General features: G+C 42.2%; 1 protein-coding gene and 1 pseudogene across 1 annotated transcript; one reads left to right on the forward strand and one right to left on the reverse strand.

Moving 5' to 3' along the window:
• Window positions 1-275: 275 nt before the first annotated feature.
• Window positions 276-13,635, reverse strand: GAS41 (YEATS family protein). The gene is made up of 6 exons (XM_086526797.1): window positions 13,480-13,635; window positions 1,746-1,834; window positions 1,437-1,658; window positions 1,172-1,359; window positions 971-1,086; window positions 276-589 (listed from the first exon to the last, which is right to left on the reverse strand). The coding sequence occupies exons 1-6, from the start codon at window positions 13,480-13,482 to the stop codon at window positions 491-493; spliced, it is 717 nt and encodes a 238-aa protein (XP_086382923.1). The 5' UTR covers window positions 13,483-13,635; the 3' UTR covers window positions 276-490.
• Window positions 13,636-18,494: 4,859 nt separating this feature from the next.
• LOC147444063 (mediator of RNA polymerase II transcription subunit 4-like) lies at window positions 18,495-19,558 on the forward strand (annotated as a pseudogene).
• The last annotated feature ends 4,402 nt before the right edge of the window (window positions 19,559-23,960 follow it).

Genomic DNA, 23,960 nt, shown 5'->3' on the forward strand with positions numbered 1-23,960 from the left:
GACCATGATACATCACTATTGATTGGAAGAGAGATTTAACAGCCCACCTGTGTAAGCAATAAACAAAGTTGCATGATTAAAAACAGCTGTCCCTGAGTGTTTCAACTATCCATCTCGAGGAAATTAATATGCAGGTAGCAAGCTGGAAAAACGTCGTCTTTCGAGCCAGCAGCTGACCATTTTCATAGCCTTAACTATGATGAGCTCTCTCATTTGCTACGGATTGGGCAGGGAGGATCAAACCATCACAAGAAAAGCAGAATCAACATAATATGTGACAAGCACGAGTGCAACAATCTTGCACTTCCAATTGACAAACGCTTCTCAAAATACAAAGGGAGTTATAAAGAGGAGCTTTCCATGACTTGTGCTGGTTAAACCGACACCTGAGCACAATGCAGATTGCATCGACACCCAGACGCTGCACTTCCCAAATCAGCACTCTTGAGTGAAAGCATCAAACTAAGAGGATATTGAAAAGCCTATTCTTTCAATTCTTCAAATGATGAGCTGCACTCGCCTTCAACTGGGAAGCCTCTGTCTCAAGGAGGTTAAGATCTCTTTTCAGTTTCATGACCTGGCTCTGTACCTACAAAGGTAACATACAAAATCATATCCACCCATGAAAATAACAAAGAGGAGGAAAGCTCCCTCTTGCACTTTGATAGAAGAGAACAAGTTCGCACAAAACGAGTTGAATGAAAAACAAGAAGAAATATGCTTATAAGCACAGCTACCAATGGAATGATGTGTGAAGCTGTTCACGGATACTTTTAAGTAAGCTTACAGAAATTCATTAATGCAAAGCATGACGGTGATGATTCCACCTGCTTTAAAGCAAGCCCACCAAGCTAAAACCCAAGTTTTTAGGGACCTTTCACCATGTATGCTGATCATATACAGCACTTAATCCATTCCAAATGCTTGTCTTCTATTGGAATTAATGAATTTACAAAGCAGTTTCCTATACCTGTTGTCGAGCTGATTTCAGACGTGACAACTCGTCTAAATCGGAATGCTTCAAGAACCACTGCACTTGTGGATGGTCCTTTGTATCTCCTCGCTTTTTCTCGGCAGAAGTGTCAGCTAAAAATGCACTCTTACAATGTAGCAAAGTAGAGGAAAAAAGAAAATCAAAGCACTAGTCCAACTTGTTTAAACTGATCAGTACCTAGGGGGGCAGCAGGAAGTTCATTAAGAGATCCATTGATAATAACTGAAGGATGGTTTCGAACACGTTGGACAAATGCTTCAGAAGGCTCAGAGAAAACAATTTCATCATATGTCTCTACGACAACCGGTTTCTTCATGGAAGGTGGCCCTGCATCATCATCTGGGTATAGTTTCAAGTGGTGATAACTGCAGCAAGAATTTAGTGCATTTGAATATACCCCACATTGTGATCATAAATGTCAAGTTCTCAGAAAATACTTAACAGCTCAATAGGCTTCTCTGCTGCATCACCATGGAAGACAACTGTTATCCCAATCTCAAACTCGCCCCATCCTACCTCAGTAAGCTCGAAGGGAGCACTCTCCACCAACCTTGTCGGATTGGAGAAACTTGGGTGAAGCGTAAATATCACTCTCTTGATTACAGATCCAAGGTCCTCATTAGATATGCTTCTTACATAGACTGTCCATTTGTGAGAGCGATACCTGTGCAGAAGCGTCTAGATATTCGGACAATCTTGTTATGAAAACTAGCCTTCCAAACCACTGCAAAATACTTTAGAGGTGACTTACTCATCAGCCTTCTTGCCTAGCCAGTAAGCAATTGTTCCATATGCAATTGGAACAGATATCTCAACATCTTTGATACGACGAATAGGAAGCTGCAAATGACTACAATGATTACAAAACGAAACAATCATATACACCGGCTACAGGCAATAGACAGCTGCAAGTGCTACAAGGATAATAAAACAAGGCCATATAAGAGGTTACCTATGTAACGAGATCATCTAATAATCACAATAAAAAAATGAGCATTTAAGATAAACAATGTTGCACTGCCTCACTCTGCATGGTCGATATGTATCCTAGCTGTCTAAATGTCACTAATTTTTGAAGCCAATGGCAATCTTTAAAACTCTTCATGCAGGCTGGATTTTCAAAAAAGTAGTCTTTGTACTCTTTTGTAAATTCCCTCTCTTTGTAGTCTGTGTTTACACTATCAATTCCCTCTTCCCTCTCTTCATAGTTTGCGTTTATACTCTCTACCTTTTCAAATCGGCGGCCTCTCACACAGTTGCAAATGCAAAATAGCAAACATACATAAAGCCGACTTCAAGCTTTTCACTCAAAACATCAGATAGTGAATATGGCATGAAATCAGGCTTTCTGTCACATGCACACTGGAAAGACCAACTGCAACAGACTTAAGCACAACATGAACAACTCTGCAAACACTTCAAGTACTTGAATTAAAGGAGAACTCAACATTTGAGACAAGACACAGTGAAGTGGAGTTCCCCCCTCAGATGCACCTGCCCCTAAACGTAGGCACCCCTTGCGGTACTTTTTATTATTTGAGCTGAATGTACAATTGCTGGTGTGAGTTCCAATCTCCCACTAATGATCTGAGCTCCACACAAGGTTCATAGTTATAGGCAACTGCTTCACATAAGCACCACGTTAGCAGCTCCCCGTGATTTGCAGCACAAATCCCACTGCATTTTATGGCATGATTAGCAGATCGCACTAACTCCTATGGAGGCTTTGGATCATATGTTTATGGAAAGGAAGTTAGAACGCGAAGCAAGACATGCAGAAAGAATGGCAGAAATGGAACGCAGACACGCAGAAAGAAAAGCAGAAATGGAACGCAAACACCAAGAAAGAATGGCAGCAACCAAAGCAAGACAAGAACAGAGCAACCGACACATGCAAGAGTTCTTGCGACTCTTTTCTCAAGTGTCGGCACAGATGCAAGAGATTCAGGAGACGGAGACTCTCTCAGTCTCTTCTTCTCCAAAGCATGACACACAGGATTTGCATGATGACTTGAATGACAATGCTAAGCATGATGATTTCGATGATAATGATGAGCATGATGATTTGCATGATCAAGATGTGATTTCTCACAAGCATGATGAGTTGTAGGAAGATGATGTGATTGTTCACAAGGATGAGGAGTTAGTTGATGCTTTTTCTAGCGAAGCTAACCTCGTTGCAAATTCGATCAATCACGAAGGATTGATCTTGGCTCTCGAGCGTAGGTCTCAAAAACCCTCACAGGAAGTATTATGTGTTCGCATGATTAGTACGCACGCAATGTTCGAGTGTTTCATTCACAATCGTTTCCTCTATTTTAGTCAGCGTCTTTATGTGATCCCTTTTACTAGGCATGACATATTGTACGTTGAGCACATTTCAATCATGAATGAGCACAAATGTATGCGGATTGTTCATGAAAAGCTGAAAAGTATGTATGTAAGGAAGTCACATTCCATGTCTCTTCCTTGGTATGACGCATTTGTAGAAAGAGCACATGAAAGTATGAGCACCAAGAATGGGCATTTCCGTTGCGAATTGCCACAATTGATTGCTTTAGATCATAAGAGAGAGATTCGATCTCATTGTTTGCGTGTATGATGGAACGGTTTGGCACTCCGTCTATTTGTTCATCTACATTGCATACACAGTCTTTGAGGAAGACAATATTTTTTCCACTCACTTTACATGGAATAGCTATGTTCATGGTTTTGTGTTGGAAGTGGTTTCAGGAATTTTCAGCCATGGAGATTCTTGAAGAAGAAAGAAGCATGACTCTAGACGAAGTTGAAGCATTGAAGGAGCCACAAAAGATTTTGTCGCTTTCGGCGCGGCCCAAAGAAGAAGGCATTGCAAACCTTTATGAAGTTCAAGTACCGCACGACCCACACATCAGAGTGGGCCGACGAAGAGTCCCTTCAAGGATTCCGGATGCTATTGGCGATCTCCCTCGACGCCATACAGTTCGGTACCAATACCTCACTTTCAAAAGGAGGAGATGTCACGTGACACATCCAACCCTATGTGTCCGTGGACAAGCTACAGCATGATCAGGGTTCAGTCAGTCCAATCAGTCTAGATTTAGAAGTGTTTTGGCACTTTTGTGAGTCTATTCGCAGACCGTGCATGCCCAGGCACTTAGTCTAGATGCATATCCTCTGGTTGCACACAGCATGATCATAAGCATTCCCATCACAATCCATCAGAATCCTTCAGGGGAATTTTCCAGTGCATTTAGCCTATTTTCCCTATTTTTGACATTTTTCACTTATCATTTTTAAGTGACTTTTGTTGGAAAGTAGGTAGGGCAAATTGAGTAAGTTTGTATATAAGCAAACCTAGACTAGCACTAATTGGCAGAAGAGGCAACAGGAGCCAAGCTCAGCAGGCAACTTCTCCAACAAGAACTTGGTGGATTTCCTCCAAGCAAAGACCATCCCCCACCTAGCGTTTTTGGAGTGCATCAACCTGGCGTTTTTGCATCAGGACATTGTTGCGAAATTGGCTTTATCTGACAGAAAAATAATTCTAAATGAATTATTGGATTTATAAGTGAGAGGGTTTTCTCGCTTGGAACACCAAGGAAAAATAATTCTAAATGAATTATTGGAATTTTAAGTGAGAGGGTTTTTCTCACCGGAGACATCCGAGTACAGAATATTCCTAGTGCGTCATTCAGAGTAATGACGGGAGCACTATGAAAAGGGAATATTTGTAAGGCCACCAGGAACGGGTACTTCTGATGCGTCACATCGGATGGGTGACAGGGAGCATCGGGAAGAAGTACCCGACCATCCGGGAACGGACATCTCTGATGCATCATAGGATGGGTGACATAGAGCATCGTGAAGAAGATTGTACCGTAAGTTCGGTAGGAAAGGACTAGGTGATGGGGAAAGGGAATATCCATAGTCGGGAGGAAATTCCGAACTGTGTTAGAATAGTGCACAAGGAAAAAGCAAGCACTTGAATGAAGATGGGTTCAGAGGAAACTTTGAGTAAAAACAGATGCTTTCTGAGAAAGCGGGATTGCTTTTCGGGAAAGCAGATGCTTTCCCGCGAGGAAGTCTATGTCTGCATTGCAACTGTGCATGTGATTGCATCCAAGGACGCCCGGGAAGTGCTGTGAAAGCATTGTTTTTAACTTAAAAGGTTTTACTGAGTTTTTGGGCAGGTTCATACTATTTTTAAAATACACCGACCGCCCACTTAATAAGTGGGCAGCCATCTGATAAATAAGGCAACAGATCAGCCAGCGTTTTCTCTCTTTTTCTGGTAGAGCAGCGAAAAAAAAATGAATTAAAAAAAAAAAAAAAAACCGGCCGCGATCTCTACGCGACCAGCTATTCGTGCCCGTGGCTAGGAGCTATAAAAGCATCACATGCCCTTACTCAGAGGGGAGGATCAGTTTTTGCAAGAAGGAGATGCTGCGCTCTGCAGAGTTCACCCACAAAGAAGACGTTTGCCGGTGATGCCCATGATTGTCCCAACTGTACCCGATGTCGCCAAGACCCAATGGGCGAGTTCCCTCGCGAAGAAGTGCCTACGGAGCATGTTTCCATCGCCGCTGTTTTTCTCAGTTTTCAGCCCATAAACGTCGTAGACGGGGCTGATTTGCGAGAAGGAACCCAAGAACACACCTCTTTTGTGTGTAGGATTGGAAGAGAGGATTTTCTATGTAGAGATCTCTTCCGGGGAATTGCTTTTTCGAGAACCGAGTTCGTTACGTGCGTCGAGACTTTGAAGGTACGATTTTCATGTTATGATCTCTAAGTATTTGATTGCAGGTGTACTTCCTCTTCGTGAGGGAGTAGGAGCAAAGGAAGGCATGAGCCTCTGCAGGAGAAAAGCGCTCTGAGGAACTAGAGCCAGATCAGCCCAAGGGTTTCGTACCCAAGTTTGGGAAGCAAATCAACTTATCGAAGAGAGGTAGACTCTCGAGATGTGATCCGGAAGTTGAAAATTCCCAAGGGAAGGACTTCATGTCCAGGAAAGCACAGTTATTCTGCAGGAATAGGACTCTGCAAACAGAGTCAGAAAAGAGTTGCAGGGATGCTATGCCCTGAGTCTGGAAGGTGTGATCCAGAGGCGAGAACCTTGGTTCTCAAGGATTTGGAATAAGGAACGGAAGTTCCTTGGAATAGGGTTTTGCCCTAGGAATCGGAAGCCGAGGCTTTCGGGAACCATCGAGTCTTATTCTAGAACGAACGGGGTAATACGTTCGGTTCAAGTGCTTGTATAGACTTCTCCTCAGTAATAAAGATACTATTACCGGGGGAGGGGGGACCAGCCCATCTTCTGGTCCCCAGTACTGTGTCGATCTTCTCACTCTCTCTCTCTCTCTCTCTCTCTCTCTCTCTCTCTCTCTCTATCTATTTCTCTCTTTATCCTTTGGCTTCAGTACTAAGTGATAAAGTCTATTTATCCGAATGTATTTTATATTGTTATGCGCTCCCGTTTGTGACAGACATCATCGCCACAGACCCCATCCCCTAGCGTTTTTGAAGAAGCTCAGCAACCTAGCATTTTGACAGAGTTCTGGCCTAGCGTTTTCATCAGGTATGACCTCAACATGCAGCGTTTTTCAGCCATGAAGAACCTGCAAGTTCAGCCCCTAAAGAGTAGTAGATTGAGCCCAAGAAGCCTCAGTTTTCAGCCCTAAACCTGCAGAATTTCAGCGACAAAGACCCACAGAAATAGCCCCCAAAATCAGCGTTTTCGGACTAGCAGCAAACTTCAGCCCATAGCATTTTTGGACAGCAGATACTCACTTGCAGATTTCAGCCCTTAGACCGGTGTCGCCATCCCCGTCGTCATCACCGACATAGCCTAGACTTGCATCAGTCACATGCATTCCCATTGTACCAGATTGTGCAATCATAAGTAGACCACTCTCGCCGACCAGAGTGGGGCCTTCGGAGGAGGGTTTTACAACGTCCCTGGTGTCGTATCTCTCCTCTCTCTCTATCTCTCAGTCTCATACACTTGCACGCACAGTGTCCATTCACTTTGTTTGTGATCATAGCATTCTCTCATTAAGAACGGAAGGCTCTACCTTCCATAAGAACAAAAGGAACCTTGAGCATAGTTCGGAGCACTCATCTTGAGCAAAGTTCAAACATTCATTCCGTTGCACCTTACAGTAGATGTTTTCAGACTGTTTATAAAGATGCCATTTGGGCTCACTAATGCTCCTACAACATTCAATAACATGTTAGACCTGATTTTCTGAGATCATATGTAGTATGTGGGCACATTCTTTGATGATATCTCTCCAAGTTCAAAGAAGAGCAAAGAGAGGATTAAAAGTGTTCATAGCGTTGAGGGTGTTGCTAAATTGGCTTTATCTAAAGGGAAAATAATTCTAAATGAATTATTGGATTTATAAGTAAGAGGGTTTTCTCGCTTGGAACACCAAGAAAAAAATAATTCTAAATGAATTATTGGAATTTTATGTGAGAGGGTTTTTCTCACTTGAGACATCTAAGTACAACGTATTCCTAGTGCGTCATTCAAAGTAATGACGGGAGCACTGAGAACGGGAATATTTGTAAGGCCACCAGGAACGGATATTTCTGATGCGTCACATCGGATGGGTGACAGGGAGCATCGCAAGAAGTATCCAACCATCCGGGAACGGACATCTCTGATGCGTCATAGGATGGGTGACATAGAGCATCGCGAAGGAGATTCTACCGTAAGTTCGGTAGGAAAGGACTGGGTGATGGGTATTCCTGATGTGTCACAAGGTGGGTAACGGGTGCATCAAAAAGGGCATATCCATAGTCGAGAGAAAATTCCGAGCTAAGTTAGAATTGTGCACAAGGAAAAGCAAGCACTTGAATGAAGATGGGTTCAGAGGAAACTTTGAGAAAAAACAGATGCTTTCTAAGAAAGCGGGATTGCTTTTCGGAAAAGCAAATGCTTTCCTGCGAGGAAGTTTATGTCTGCATTGCAACTGTGTGTGTGATTGCATCCAGGGAAGTGCTGTGAAAGCACTGTTTTTAACTTATAAGGTTTTATTGAGTTTTTGGGCAGATTCAGACTATTTTAAAATACGTCGGCCGCCCACTTAATAAGTGGGCAGCCATCTGATAAATAAGGCAACACATCAGCCAACGTTTTCTTTCTCTCTTTTTTTGGCAGAACAGTGCAAAAAAAAAAAAAAAACGGCTGCGATCTCTACGCGAGCGGCATGCGCTCAGCTATTCGTGCCGGTGGCCAGGAGCTATAAAAGCATCACATGCCCTCACTCAGAGGAGGAGATCAGTGTTTTGCAAGAAGAAGATGCTGCTGCAAATTTCATCCGCAAAAGAAGACGTTGCCGGTGATGCCCATGGCTGCCCCAAGTGTACCAGATGTCGCCAAGACCCAGTGCGCAAGTTTCCTCGCGAAGAAGTGCCTACGGAGCGTGTTTCCATCGCGACAAGTTGCTGTTTTTCTCTGTTTTCAGCCCATAAACGTTGTAGACGAGGCTGATTTACGAGAAGGAACCCAAGAACACACCTCTTTTGTGTGTAGGATTGGAAGAGAGGATTTTCTATGTAGAGATCTCTTCCGGGGAATTGCTTTTCGAGAACCAAGTTGCGTTTCGAGCGTCGAGACTTTGAAGGTAACGATTTTCATGTTATGATCTCTAAGTAGTTGTTTGCAGTTGTTCTTCCTCTTAGTGAGGGAGTAGGAGCAGAGGAAGGCATGAGCCTCTATAGGAGAAAGCGCTCTGAGGAACTAGAGCCAGATCAGCCCAAGGGTTTCGTACCCGAGTTTGGGAAGTAGATCCACGGATCGGAGAGAGGTAGTCTCTCGAGTTGTGATCCGGAAGTTGAGATTCCCAAGTCATGACTTCGCGTCCGGGAAAGCAGAGTTGTTCTGTGAGAAGAGGACTCTTGAACAGAGTCAGAAAAGAGTTGCAGGGATGCCATGCCCTGAGTCTAGAAGGTGAGATCCAGAGACGAGAACCTTGATTCTCGAGGATTTGGAATAAGGAACGGAAGTTCCTTAAAATGGTTTTGCCCTAGGAATAGGAAGCAGAGGCTTCCAAGAACCATCAAGTCTTATTCTAGAACAAACGTGGTACTACGTTCGGTTCAAGTGCTTGTATAGACTTCTCCTCGGTCATAAATATACTATTACAACGGGGGACCAGCCCATCTTCTGGTCCCAATACTGTGTCGATCTTCTCTCTGGTCCCAATACTGTGTCGATCTTCTCTCTCTCTCTCTCTCTCTCTCTCTCTCTCTCTCTCTCTCTCTCTCTCTCTCTCTCTCTCTCTCTCTCTCTCTCTCTCTCTCTATTTATTTCTCTCTATATCCTCTGGCTTCAGTATTAAATGATAAATCCTATTTATACAAATGTATTTTATATTGCTATGTGCTCCCGTTTGTGACAGTGGTATCAGAGCATTCTCAAGGGGGATTGCAAGTACATGGTGGTATACCAAAGCTCTGCAAGGAACTTATAACAAGACTTGGATTCAATTCAAGGTTGAATTTTTCGACAAATTTTTTTTCCTCTACGCTTTGAGGAAGGCATCCAAGAAGATTGGGATCGGTTTTCTCAATAGGAACACGAGCAAGTCAAAGCAAGTAGTGGTTTACTCTTGCCAAGGTAGCTCCACTCTTGATCCTCTCTGAGGAAGGAAAGATGATTCAACGGACTTTTGCCCGAATTTGTACATGCATCTGCAAGATACTTTGCAGAAGATGGTGGAGTCAACAATAAAAGTTGAAAGTGTACACCTTAGTGTACATAGAATCTAATCCCCGCAGTGGGAGGGGAACCATTGAGCACAGAAACAGCGAATTTTCGTTACCTCTCCTCAAAGGATACGTTGCTATCCGGAGAATGTTTGGAGTAAGGGAATTCAATCTAACTCCTGAGTTTTTAAATAGAAGACCGTCAAACTTCAAGTGAGAGGGCAGGTCTGATCAAAGTTACAACTTTGAGGAAGTTACAAAGTGCGTTTTCTTTTTCGCATGAGGAATGCATGTCTAACCAAGACTGATCACTCTTGAGTGTTTATGAGAGTAGGGTGAGTCAGAACATTGTTTTATACGATGAACTGCTTTGCTTAACCATTCGGAAGGTCCATGATTGATCTGGTATCCAGTAATTCTCAAACAGATTACCTGCTACTGCGGATAGGAAATTACCAAGGAACCATTCTGAGCTTTCAAGCAAAGAAAAACTTTCATTAAGCTTCAGTACTCTTTAAGCCTACACCCCCTACCTGGTAAGGGAAAATATGGTAGTGCTTTTTGCACAAGTGAAGTAATACTCTCTTTATGAGGGAAGAAGCAAGAGACGGCCTTGGCCTATGCTCGTAGAATTCCACATTTAAAATCCAAGTTTATTTGATAAGCGGGTTTTGCTCTAAGATCGAGCCACGGGATCGTCAGGTTGAGCGTCTTCGCTCTAAGGATCTTACTAAGGGAAGGTAATTTCCCAGGTTCACCGAAACTCTAACACAGCTTAAAAATTATGTACACCTTTGCATGGATAACACATGAAGATACAGACCTATGCCAGGGTGGGTCGAATTTTTTTTCTGCTGAACGGAATATGAACCAACTTCCTTTTCAGAAACTAGATGGGAGTTTGTTATACTCTCTTGAGCGCCTTTTTGCGCATTAGAAGCTCTATGATTTGGGCATTCCCTATGTGGGTGGACACAAGAGGTTTAATACCCTCTGAACTAACAACGCAGGATTATGCGCAAGGACAGATACCTAGATTGATTTCTAGGAAGATTATTCTTCTCGAATTTGAGAAGGCGGCATTGACTTAACAGATTTTCGGATAAGGAAACTTCCGATTTGTTGGAAAGACCTTAATGACGAGTTCTTACATGGCTCGTAAGCTTGATGATTGGTGAAGGATATCCACGAGGTACTAGAGGAAGGACATGAATCGGTAAAGTAAGTATTGAATTATTGAAACTTTTTCATTAATTTAATTTTTAAGTTCTCGTTTGAGAAAGGACTAGCTCAACTCACCATTGAGCAAGATTTGGAATCTTTCCAGTTTCTCCCCGGTAGTTCAATTGGATCTTTACAGTTGAGGACAATTGTTTATAAGGGAGAGGGATGTTGGCTTTATCTAACATGAAAATAATTCTAAATGAAATATTGGATTTATAAGTGAGAGGGTTTTCTCGCTTGGAATACCAAGAAAAAAAAAAATTCTAAATGAATTATTGGAACTTTAAGTGAGAGGGTTTTTCTCACTCGAGACATCCGAGTACAACGTATTCCTAGTGCGTCATTCACAGTAATAGCGGGAGCACTAAGAACAGGAATATTTGTAAGGCCACCAGGAACGGGTACTTCTGATGCGTCACATCGGATGGGTGACAGGGAGCATCGAAAGAAGTATCCAACCATCCGGGAACGGACATCTCTGATGCGTCATAGGATGGGTGACAGAGCATCACGAAGGAGATTGTACCGTAAGTTTGGTAGGAAAGGACTAGGTGATGGGTATTCCTGATGCGTCACAAGGTGAGTAACGGGTGCATCAGAAAGGAGATATCCATAGTCGAGAGGAAATTCCGAACTATGTTAGAATTGTGCACAAGGAAAAGTAAGCACTTGAATGAAGATGGGTTCAGAGGAAACTTTGAGGAAAAACAGATGCTTTCTGAGAAAGCCGGATTGCTTTTAGGAAAAGCAAATGCTTTCCCGCGAGGAAGTCTATGTCTGCATTGCAACTGTTCATGTGATTGCATCCAGGGACGCTTGGGAAGTGTTGTGAAAGCATTGTTTTTAACTTATAAGGTTTCATTGAGTTTTTGGACAGATTCATACTATTTTAAAATACGTCGGCCGCCCACTTAATAAGTGGGCAGCCATCTGATAAATAAGGCAACATATCAGCCAATGTTTCTCTCTCTCTTTTTCTAGCAGAACAGTGCAAAAAAAAAACGGCCGCGATCGCTACGCGAGCATCCTGCGCAGCTATTTGTACCCGTGGCCAGGAGCTATAAAAGCATCACATGCCCTCACTCAGAGGAGGAGATCGGTGTTTTGCAAGAAGAAGATGTTGCTGCAAATTTCATCCGCAAAAGAAGACGTTGCCGGTGATGCCCATGGCTGCCCCAAGTGTACCAGATGTCGCCAAGCCCCAGTGCGCAAGTTTCCTCGCAAAGAAGTTCCTACGGAGCGTGTTTCCATCACGACAAGTTGCTGTTTTTCTCTGTTTTCAGCCCATAAACATTGTAGATGGGGCTGATTTACGAGAAGGAACCCGAGAACACACCTCTTTTGTGTGTAGGATTGGAAGAGAGGATTTTCTATGTAAAAGATCTCTTCCGGGGAATTGCTTTTCGAGAACCGAGTTGCGTTTCGAGCGTCGAGACTTTGAAGGTAACGATTTTCATGTTATGATCTCTAAGTATTTGTTTGCAGGTGTACTTCCTCTTAGTGAGGGAGTAGGAGCAGAGGAAGGCATGAGCCTCTGTACGAGAAAGCGCTCTAAGGAACTAGAGCCAGATCAGCCCAAGGGTTTCGTACCCGAGTTTGAGAAGTAGATCCACGGATCGGAGACAGGTAGTCTCTCGAGTTGTTATTCGGAAGTTGAGATTCCCAAGTCAGGACTTCGCATCCAGGAAAGCAGAGTTGTTCTGCGAGAAGAGGACTCTGGAACAGAGTCAGAAAAGAGTTGCAAGAATGCCATGCCCTGAGTCTAAAAGGTGAGATCCAGAGGCGAGAACCTTGATTCTCGAGATTCAAAATAAGGAACGGAAGTTCCTTGGAATAGGGTTTTGCCCTAGGAATAGGAAGCTGAGGCTTCCAGGAACCATCAGCAAATGTCTGTTTGTTTGAGTATGAGTGAAATTTCTACAACATTTTGTCTCTATTCACTGGTAGGGGTGATTTCGATGATGAAAATGATGATGAGTCTATTGCATCTCGACGTCCGCTAAAGGTCGCGAGACCTAGATGTGATCGCTAAAGAAGTTTAAAGTAAGAAGTCGAAGCAAAAACACTACATGTTTTTTTCTCTTTGACTTAGCGTGACTTCAGACGTGCAAATAACCTTTTTTTTAGTCCAGTCTAACCTACCCAGACTAATGTCAAACAAGACTAGCCGGCTGCCGAACATGATCGAACATGTCAGTCCTGCCAACAGGGGAGCCTATAACTTTAGAGGCAATCAAAACGCCCCCTGAACAAACTGAAAGACAAGCAATACCAATATGAAAGTCTTCTCTGCTCAAGCGAGTTGTAAAGCCATGAATGTCATGTACGCCTGTGATCACCCTCTAGCTCTAGCTCACCCGCACCAAAAACATGACGCTCGCTCTCTCTTTCGTGTAAAACGTTTCTCGGCAACAAAATTACATGAGCGTTTGGCTGTATGAACAAGTTGCTGAATCGCTAAACTATCAAGAGGCCCTTTTCTGTTACGGGCCAACCTTCTCTCTCTCTCTCTCTCTCTCTCTCTCTCTCTCTCTCTCTCTCTCTGGAATCAATGTCGAGCATACCATTTACGAACAAATGTCGAGCTTCTGCGCGCTCCGAGCAACTCTTGTTGTTGGAGAAAAGCCGCGATGGCTTGGAAGAATACTCCGAGAGAGAGAGAGAGAGAGAGAGAGAGAGAGACCTATCCGACGAGGACAGTTCAACTCAAGACTTGGTTTTTTCTTTTTTTTAAAGAGAAAGTAAGAACTTGAAGTTACAACTCACACACCTGACTCCGTGAGGTGGAGTATCCCAGCCGGTTAAAGGTGGCCAATCCATCATATAGACCATGGGTACAGGCCCTAAGGGCTTCATGTCACACGAGTTGTCAAGGAGGTTTGAACCTAAGACCTTAGACACAAGAGGCTCTTGCTCTATCAACTGAGCTAGCACTCGTTGACAACTCAAGACTTGTTATTTAAGAGGGATATGGCATAACCAATCTACCACACTTGGGCATGAGAGAGAGAGAGAGAGAGCTAGAGACACGATAGATTAAAGAAGAAAAAAACACTTAGTCTTGCTTGGTGGGCATTGCTATAGAACATCTATAGAACATAATATGATATACCCAAAAGTATCTATGAGAAAAGAAGTGTGTATTTATTTGATATATAGATATGATGATTGAATCGAGCATGTACCAGTGAGGAAAACATGTAGCTAAAGTAAACTCAAGGAAGCATTGACAAACTCCAAAATACAAAAAGCATCAACATACTATAATAATTAAACTGCATTGCCGACCTGATAATTGTGTATGGGTGCCATCCAATTGTCCAAACCAAAGGACAATGTTTGTGTCGAACTACATAAAATCAATGTTAATAGTTAGACATTTCATCTTGCAATGAAGCACCACAAATTGAAAATGTTCAGTATACAGTGCACATCATGCAGAAGTGCCATACAAAAGTATGGTAGAGACTTGGCATTATGGTCTCTACAAAAATATAAGACAGGAAAGTCGTGCCCTGCCCCGTAGGTTTATGTGTTGCACCAAGCAAACATATAGGCATTAGGAAGTGGATGCATATAACGGACCTTGCAATTTTTCGCACTTAAAAAATTTATGGTCCTTGGAAACAACTTCAAGATCTTCATGAGAGAGTTTATTTTTACCTTTGTAGACTCCCTTCTCCTTGGACCGATTGTTGTTGTTGTTATTGTTGGAATTGCCTTGGGAAGAATTTTAGGCATTGGTTTTCCCCTTTGCATCATTTTTGTCTTTGTTTTCCATGGGCTTGATATTCCGTCTAGCCCCTTGTTGGAAATTGATGCGCGAAGTAACCATGGTGTGGTGGATTACTTCAGTGATAGAAAAGTCATTGAGAGTTGACGTACTCATCCATCTCAATCCCACACAAAATTGTTGCTTTTGCTTGACGAAGACTATCTTTTGGAAGACAGTAGCCTTGAGATGTAAACCCCAAAACTTGTCTACATATTTGTGTATAGACTCATGAGAGAGAAGCTTCAAGCTGCGCCATTTATTCGGTAAGCACTTTTTCCTTTACATCACTTGCAAGGAATTGCTTCATGATGGAAACTTGTAGAGTTTTCCATGTCTTTGGAGCTTCTTCATTGCCACGAAAGCTAGCCCACCATTGACGAGCGGTTTCTGAAAGTGCATAGCTACATGGCGTAGCTTAGAGGACTCTGTGAAGCCCTCGTCTCCAAAGTCCACAACAAAGTGCTGGATGAAGGCCAATACTTTGTCGATGGCACCAAAGGTGCCATCATAGGTGAGAAAAGAGATACTCTTTCCTCCCTCTTTGAATTTCTTGAGATTTTGTGAACTTCACCATGCAGGTTATGATTTGTGATGTCCTCCCCTCTTGTATTCTCTAGGAGAATAGCCATAGCTTTCGTCAAAAGAGGAGGAAGGTGAAGAAGAAGCAGAAGAGTGTGACCTCTTTCTTTTCCTTGCGACCTTCGCCATGCAAGGTATGATTTGCGATGTCCTCCCATCTTGTATTCTCTAGGAGAATAGCCATAGCTTTTGTCGGAAGAGGAGGAAGGTGAAGAAGAACCAGAAGAGGGTGACCTCTTTCTTGCCCATTTCTTCCTTTGTTTCCTCTCTTCCCTTTTGGAGTGATGAGGAGAAGGAATGTGGGTTGACCGTTTCCTCTTGGGAGGAGTTGGTGACCGTCTAGACCGCTGTCTTCGTGGAGCCACATCTTCATAGAAACTTAAAGATTCATCACTTTCTTGCTCTTTGGATTCCTCCTCTCGTATGGGAGAGAATCTTCTTTTGGGGGTTGTCTTCAAGAGGCATCCTAAGCTCTCTCTCCTCTTGGAGAGGAATGGAAACCCCATAAGTGCGAAGTTGTTGAGTAATTTCGGCTTGCAGAGCAAGGTTGCGCATAGCTTGCTGCAACCTAATAACAAGATAATTGACAAACATGGGGCATCATCATTAGCACCTTCATGTGAAAAATCAAAGTTATCAATGTTCATTCTACTCTCTTGGTTATTGTCATCCATGTTAACAAAATTTGAGTACTCACTTAGTATGCTTTGGCAATTCAAAACCTTAGTTGCTACTCCTCTTAACCTTTGAAAATCAACACTTAAGTATCTACACCCACAGCTCGAATTGGTTAATTATAGAGAGTAGTGGAGTGGGTATAATATTGCAAAGTTGTTGAGGGATATCTCCTTTCAAACTTTTTATGACTCAATAATGGTAAAGCTGTAGGCAAGTCTAAAAAGACTCCATTATTAAGACTAAAGCTCCCGAGGTGTGCACCATATCCCACATAATGGGCTCAACAAAACCGATAATAGATCCCAGTCCCACTTACCCTAATATAATTAACAAAATCAACCATTCATAGGCTACTTAAGGACCTGTCTTCTTAAGCAAGAAAAGAGAAACCAAATACTCTGATACCAATGTAATGGAAATGGCCTATGAACTTTGAGAGTAGCGAAATTAGGAACATTAGAGAAAGCATTTTTATGAGATTACTTTATGAGCATAGAGATGAACTTAATTGATGGTAGCAACATAAACATTTTTATGAGATTAATTTATGAGCATAGAGATGAACTTTGAGAGTAGCGAAATTAGGAACATTAGAGAAAGCATTTTTATGAGATTACTTTATGAGCATAGAGATGAACTTAATTGATGGTAGCAACATAAACATAGTACTTAGTTAACTTGGCACGAACAATAATTTTTCAAGAGAGAGAGCTTAGAGAACATGACAACAGTTGAGGACCGGATTTATGTGGAGCCAATCCCCCCTCCAATAGGCATTTGTATTATAGATTATGCCATCAAGAGAGACTTGATACAAGACAATCTTTGTGTTCCTTGTGATCTAGATGATGCAATAAAGATGGAAAGATTCATGCATCACGAGAGAGAGCTTAGAGAACATGACAACACTTGAGGAACGGATTTATGTGGATCCAATCCCCCCTCCATTAGGCATTTGTATTATAGATTATGCCACCAAGAGAGACTTGGTACAATACAATCTTTGTGTTCCTTGTGACCTACTTTTTCAAGAGAGAGAGCTTAGAGAACATGAAAATAGTTGAGGACCGGATTTATGTGGAGCCAATCCCCCCCTCCAATAGGCATTTGTATTATAGATTATGCCATCAAGAGAGACTTGGTACAATACAATCTTTGTGTTCCTTGTGACCTAGGTGATACAATAAAGATGGAAAGATTCATGCATCACGAGCATAACATAAACTTTGCAAAAAGCAGTAACTATCCCAAGCCTCAGTCCCCAAGGCCTCAAACACCTTCAAAGGTGGAGAGAGCTAGCGGGGAATGAGGGTAGGGAAGAGGAAGAAGAAACGTTCCATAGGAGAAAGAAGTGGTTCCTCACTTATCATCACTCTTCTTGCTAGCATACCTAATAGCATAGTAATGAAGATAGAGAATATGGAAAGCTTAAGCATTGAAGCATGGCTCTTGGTTGGATTTTCATTCCGTAGCCAAGAGTGTTGGTGCAGGCTCTCAACTTCTCTACTGGCTTGGAGAAGGAGATGGAGCTCTTGCACTTTGCACTTCACACAATGAGAGTGTGTGTGTGAGTGTGTGTGGGAGAGTATACCCCCCAAGCTAGCCCCCTTCTTGCTTTGGTCGACCCCCCCTTGTAGCTCATGCTTGAAGCTCATTGGACCCTTGCAAGCCTAGCGAATCACATGCAAGATGCATAACAAGCAACAAGGGTAGTCTTGGGACAAGTGTCCCCATTTCTCCTTTGAGAGAGAGGACTTGATAAATTAAAAAACAATTAATTAAATTAACTAATTTATCATTAGACCCCTTGGGAGGCCAACCAATAGGCTTTAGGCACACCATGAGGGCACCATGAAGAGGAGGTTGACATGTGTTCTTGTTGGCTCCTTGGTCTAGGTTTGCCTTGAGTAAGGGTGTGTGTGTTCTCTCTCATGCTCCCAACTTGTAGGGCTCGCCCCCTCCTTGTAGGGATATTTGTTGACTTTTTGACACCTCACGCCCCTCAACCTTGGGCCCAGTTCCCACCACAAGTTTGGCCCTTAAGCCCCTGAAGCTTGGGCCGGGTTCCCACCTCAAGTACAACCCTAGCATCTCAGGCATGACAAGCACCTCAAGCATCTCAATCATCAAGCATGACAAGCACCTCAAGCTTGGGCCGGGTTCCCACCTCAAGCACAACCCTAGCTTACCTCATGTCAAAGGACTTTTAACACTAACCTTTGGAGGTCTTCAATGAAGCTAACCCTAAGGCCTTTAAGCTCCATTGGCTAGCCTTGCTCTTTGACATACCATCTCTCATTTGGACCCCTTTACCATTGCCCCCGTGTTGAGATAGATCTGTAAGCACATGTCTATATTCCAACCCTTGTTCATGTTTATTCTCCCACATTAAATGATCAGTTTGATATGAGAAAACCATTTGGGTTGGTTAGATATTGGATTTTATGAAATTTTGAATCTACGTTATACTATTTAAATAAAAAACTATAACCATTTAAAGAAATATTTACTTTGTATTATGTTAAAATCCATTAAACTAAGTCGGACATGACTGTGGTTCAGACATGAGATGGTATGTTGCTATCTAAGGAGGCAACCGAGTAAATATCATCCTCTATATAATGGTTTCTTTGTCTTTTATACTTCTGTCATGCCAGTCATGTCTAGCCTAATCTTCAATCATGGAGCTTTGGGCTCAGGCCGATGTCCTGAATAAATTGTTTACTATATAGATGTAGAGCAAGGGGTTCTAGATTTGTCTTAACCATTTTGGGCATATCTTGCAATCTGCATGCTCTAGGATCTGGACAAGGAGAGGCATAAGAAACTTTCTCACAAGGGCTTTGTAAAGCAGAGGTTTGCTAGGAAGCTAAGAGATGTATTACAACTTCTTAAGAATACAATACAAGTAGTACTACAAAAACCCTAAGCACGACAAGGACAGAGCTGATGTAGGTGATGATCTATGCATGTTGAAGAGCTTGTTGAGTATGTGCATCACATCACCTATTGCACATTTGCACGTCAAAGAGTCTAGAACCGGTAAGTTTTCTCTTCGTGGAGTCTTTCCACCTACCCCTCAAGATGCGCAAATGAGAGCTTCATAACTCGTTCAATAGAAACTGATATAGTTAAACCAAGACCTTTAGTTGCTACATTGTCACCCATGCCTTTACGCAAGCCATTAGGTGTGGCCAAGGTGAAAGGGAAGGAAAGTTGTCATTCTCTCACCTTGCATTCCGCCATTGGTTTACATGTATCGTGTCTTGGATGGCTTCATGGTTTTCCAATAAATCTTCCAACAGATCTACCCCCAATGTCACCTGGATAGGAGCGTAGCAATCCTCTTCCTTTGCCACCAAGCTTGGACATTCCCCCCTTGCCACCCTAAGTGGAAGCTGGGAGACATAGTCGTGCTTCTGCCCTTTGTTGCAGGACCTTGATCACAGAACAAAAAGCTTGGAGCACCGTCCTCTACTGTTGTTCCTTCTCCACCACCTCCCTCTATTGTTGTTCAAGTTGCTTTTGCACATGCCTTCAATGTTTGGATTGATCATCCATATCAATTTGGATCAGTGGAGGCGGACGATTTGCACCTACTGGAAAAGTAGTAAAAGAGCAAAGTTATGTTCTCTCGCATCTTCATTATGTTGGCATTTCCCACTTTCTGCAGGATCTTCTCAGCATGCTTGAGTTCAAACAAGGTGAGTGATGCAACTATTTCGAGACGACTTGGGTATTGGCTTGAGAGCCAAATCTGAAAGGAGCATTCATGAGGGTAATTTGAAAGAAGAGGAACAACACAAAGTTACTTGTTAGTAGTGGTGATGATCATTTCTTTTGCCCATCTCAGTGTCTTCCAAATGGCGACATGCCTTAAAGATGCAAGCATAGGTGATTGCATCTGGAGAGATGCACTCGCTTCGCATTAGCTGAAAATGGGCTTCCTGGCCCCGCCCCTGTTTGGCATATCCCGCAATCAATGCATTCAAAGACTTAACATTCTGCCCCTCAAGAACTCATTGTGCTTCCAGAAGTACACCACATCTTTTTGGCCCTGCCCATGTTCCACATATTTTGCAGTGAGTGCGTTCCAAAAGTCAACATTTTATATAAGAAGTTCTTTAAACAAATTTTGTACTTTCTCCATAATTGGCATACATGTCAGCCAACACAATGCCGAGCACAACTTCTTTTTCTAGTATCCCCTAACTAACAATATAATCGTGAATTTTGTTGCCCATATCAGTGTCTTGTGTAGTGCCACATGCCTACAAGACGAAAGCATAGTTGATTGCATTTGGAGAGATGTCCTCGCTTCACACTGGCTAAACACAACCCAGGGCTTCCTAGCCCTGCCACATTTGGCATAAATGTTGACCAAGGCAGTGCCAAACATAATGTGTTTTTGACAACCCCTGACTGACAATACCATCGTGAGTTCTTTTGCCCATCTAGTGTTTTCCAAATTGCCAAGCAAGCATAGGTCATTGAATCTAGAGAGATGCGCTCACTTTGCGTCAACAAAAGAAAGTCCAGAGCTTCTTGCCCCGCTCCTGTTCGACATATCTTGCAATCAATGCATTTAAGACTTAACATTCCAGATGGGCAGTTTCTTAAGATCTCTTTGTTCTTTTTGAAGTACAACACATCTAGCATACACGACAATAACGTGTTTAGCAATCCCTGACTAACAATACCATCATCAATTATGTTGCCCATATTGGCGTCCTACTTAGCACCACATGCCTTCAAGATGCAAGCATAGGTGATTATGCCCTCTCTTCGCAGTTGCTGAAAACAGCCCAGAGCTTTCTACCCTACAAATTGTTGAGCATATCGCGCAATCAAGGTGGTTGCATTTTATGAAAGGCCTTCTCTTCGCATTCGGTTGAAATAGACAATTGCTTCCTTTCTATACCCATGTTTGGTGTATCCTGAAATCAACACATTCCAAGAGACGATATTTTGAACAAAAACTCATCAAGAACTCTATGTGCTTTCATGATGAGGTCACCACATTTGATATACATATTCACGAAATCATTCTCTCTCTCTCTCTCTCTCTCTCTCTCTCTCTCTCTATATATATATATATATATATATATATATATATATATATATATATATATATATATATATATATATATATATATATATATATATATATGTGTGTGTGTGTGTGTGTGTGAAGAAATCATATTAAAACTAGAAGGTCTAGATAGATTCCAAAAGATATGGGATTTCAATAGGGGTCTTGACAAAGACTATCGTCTTCATGTCAAGACCCAACATCCAAAAACTTTGGAAGAAGCCATCACTCATGCCTACTCTAAGAATACTTTTGCTAAGAGCAATTTGGCTAAGATCCAATGGTGAGGTAGATCTCCCACACATTCCAAGAGGAACAAGAGACAATCTACCTCTTCGCGTCCTCAAGAGGCTAAGAAGCTCAAGCAATCACGAGATACTCCACGTGGGTCTCTTAGCACTGCCGATTATAAGTGTGCAAAGAAACACAATTTGTGTTTCAGATGTCTTTTGGACCAGCATAACAAGAAGGATTGTCCTCTTTTGCAAGGCAAAGAAAAGGCCATGCACACGATGCAATGCCTTACATTAGATTCATCTCCTAAATATTGTGTTGTAGAGGTTCTTCATATGGAAGAAAAGCACAACTGTTGTGTGCCTGCTTCAATGTGGCAGCCCACCTTTGGCCCCCATGAGTTTCGCATGCATGGCACTATTAACAAACAACATGTTTGTATTTTAGTGGATGATGGTGCAACTCATAACTTCTTGAACTATAAGCTAGTCAAGAAATTAAAGCTTACATAAACACCCTGCTCCCACAAGTATGTGTTAGAATAGATGTCTAGAAATGATAAAGAAGTATGGGACACGGTAGTTCAAGGGGTTGAGCTTATTGTTCAAGATCAGACAATGACCGTTGACTTTCAAGTTATGAACATGGACCGTGCTAATGTAGTTTTAGGACGGGAGTGGCTGCATGGTTTAGGAAAGATATTTCACACTAGTTACAAAAAACACAACTCCTTACCCTATATGGCCAATGGTAAACATGTGCTCTTGCTTGGTGAGAAAAATATACCATTGCACCTCTTATATGTACAGTCGAGCTTTCTATTTTACAGAAAGCAGATTTAATAGATGAAGTCTTTTGGTGTTATTGCTTAAGTCTTGTGAATTCTCAAGAGCAAAGTGTTGTGGATTCTAGTTATGGTATGTGAAGTGAAATGAATTTTAATGAAAAGCAAAGTGCTAACAATTCTAAGGAGCAAAGTGCTCTTAATTCTAATTACGTTGAGCAACATGCAACTGTTGTAAAACAAACATTAAAGGAATTATAAGATTATCCATCCTAGCAAAACTCTAGTTTACTTTCTCCTTTTGCACGGCAAAAGCTGACTCACTTACTCACGGAGTATAGTGATGTATTCTCAAGTGATATCGTCGGGTTTACCCCCTACAAGTGATGTGCAGCATGGCATAGATGTCCTACTGGGCACTAAATCGGGAGTAAACCACCTTATTGTATGAGTGCTAGTGAGACCAAGGAGGTTGAGAGTCAATTGGCTGACTACCTCGCCCGTGGTTTCATTAGACCTAGCACTTCGCCTTGGGCATCTCCAATTTTATTGGTAAAAAAGAAAGATGGTACTATGCACATGTCTGTAGATTATCACGGATTAAATGCCATAACCATCAAGAATGAGTATCCTCTGCCTCGAGTGGATGAGTTGTTTGATCAACTCCATGGGATAAGATACTATACAAAGATAGCTCTTCGTTCAGGATTCCACCAGGTGCGTATCCTTTTGAAGGATACCTCTAAGACTTTCTTTAGAACATGGTTCGGGCATTTTGAATTTTTGGTTATGTCTTTTGGTTTAACCAATTCTCTAGCTACATTTATGACACTCATTTTAGTGTCTTACATCCCTATCTTGGATAATTTGTTGTGGTTCTCCTTGATTACATTCTCATTTACAGTAAGACTAAAGATGAACACAAAGAACACTTACGATTAGTGTTTGAACATCTACAAACTCACGCCCTGTATGCTAAGCCAAGCAAGTGTGATTTCTTTAAAATAGCAATACATTACCTCGGTCATGTGATCTCTTATTCTGGCATCAAGATGGACACTAAGAAGGTCGCTTCCATTCTTTGATGGCCACATCCCAACACGGTTGAGGAGCTTCAAATCTTCTTAGGCATGGCTAGATTTTATCAATAATATATCCGTGATTATGCCAAAATCAATGTCCTATGCATATCAACTTAAAGAAAAAGGTAAGACCTTTTCTTGGGAAGAAGCCCAACAACGCGGTTTTGAACAGCTCAAGGTAGCTTTAGCCACTTGCTTCCATCCTAGCAATCATTGACCCACTTAAGCCGTTTGTGGTAGAGACTGATGCTAGTGATAAAGCAAGTGGTACGGTACTTCTCCAGGAGGGAAGACCTATAGCCTTTGAAAGTAAAAAGTTGGATAGAGCACATCAGAATTATTTTGTCTCTGAGAGGGAGCTTTATGCCATAGTTCATGCTTTACAAAAGTGGAGACACTATTTATATGGTGTCGAGTTTGAAGTGGTGTTTGACCATGAGAGTATAAAATGGTTTACTACTCAAACGGCCTTGAAGGGTCGTAAAGCTAGATGGACAAAGATCCCTCAAGATTATGATTGTAAGCTACAATATCGCAAGGGGCGATATAATGTAGTCGCGGATGCACTAAGCCAGATGCCTCAGATTAATTCACTTGCTTTCACAAAAATAAAATTGAATTTTAGAGTCACTACATGGCAAGTGTGCACAAGATTAATCATATGCTAAAGTGTGGAGTGAAATTTTAAGCACGGATCCCTCACATTCACATGTCTCTGCACGGCTAGACCAACATGTTTCTGCACGAGTAGATAAAAACTCCAACACATGTAGCTCCACGCCTACTTAGGACGAGCTTAAGCGATAGAAGAATTTTTCCAA

The sequence above is a fragment of the Adiantum capillus-veneris genome, chromosome 13 (genome assembly GCF_014529385.1).
Source record: "Adiantum capillus-veneris isolate H3 chromosome 13, ASM1452938v2, whole genome shotgun sequence".
In the NCBI taxonomy this organism is placed as follows: Eukaryota; Viridiplantae; Streptophyta; class Polypodiopsida; order Polypodiales; family Pteridaceae; genus Adiantum; species Adiantum capillus-veneris.

Coding starts and splice junctions, on each gene's coding strand:
- GAS41 (XM_086526797.1), bottom strand. Junction 1,659..1,745: donor CTAGGCAAGAAGGCTGATGA/GTAAGTCACCTC, acceptor GCTTCTGCACAG/GTATCGCTCTCACAAATGGA. Junction 1,087..1,171: donor ACTTCCTGCTGCCCCCCTAG/GTACTGATCAGT, acceptor GTGCATTTTTAG/CTGACACTTCTGCCGAGAAA.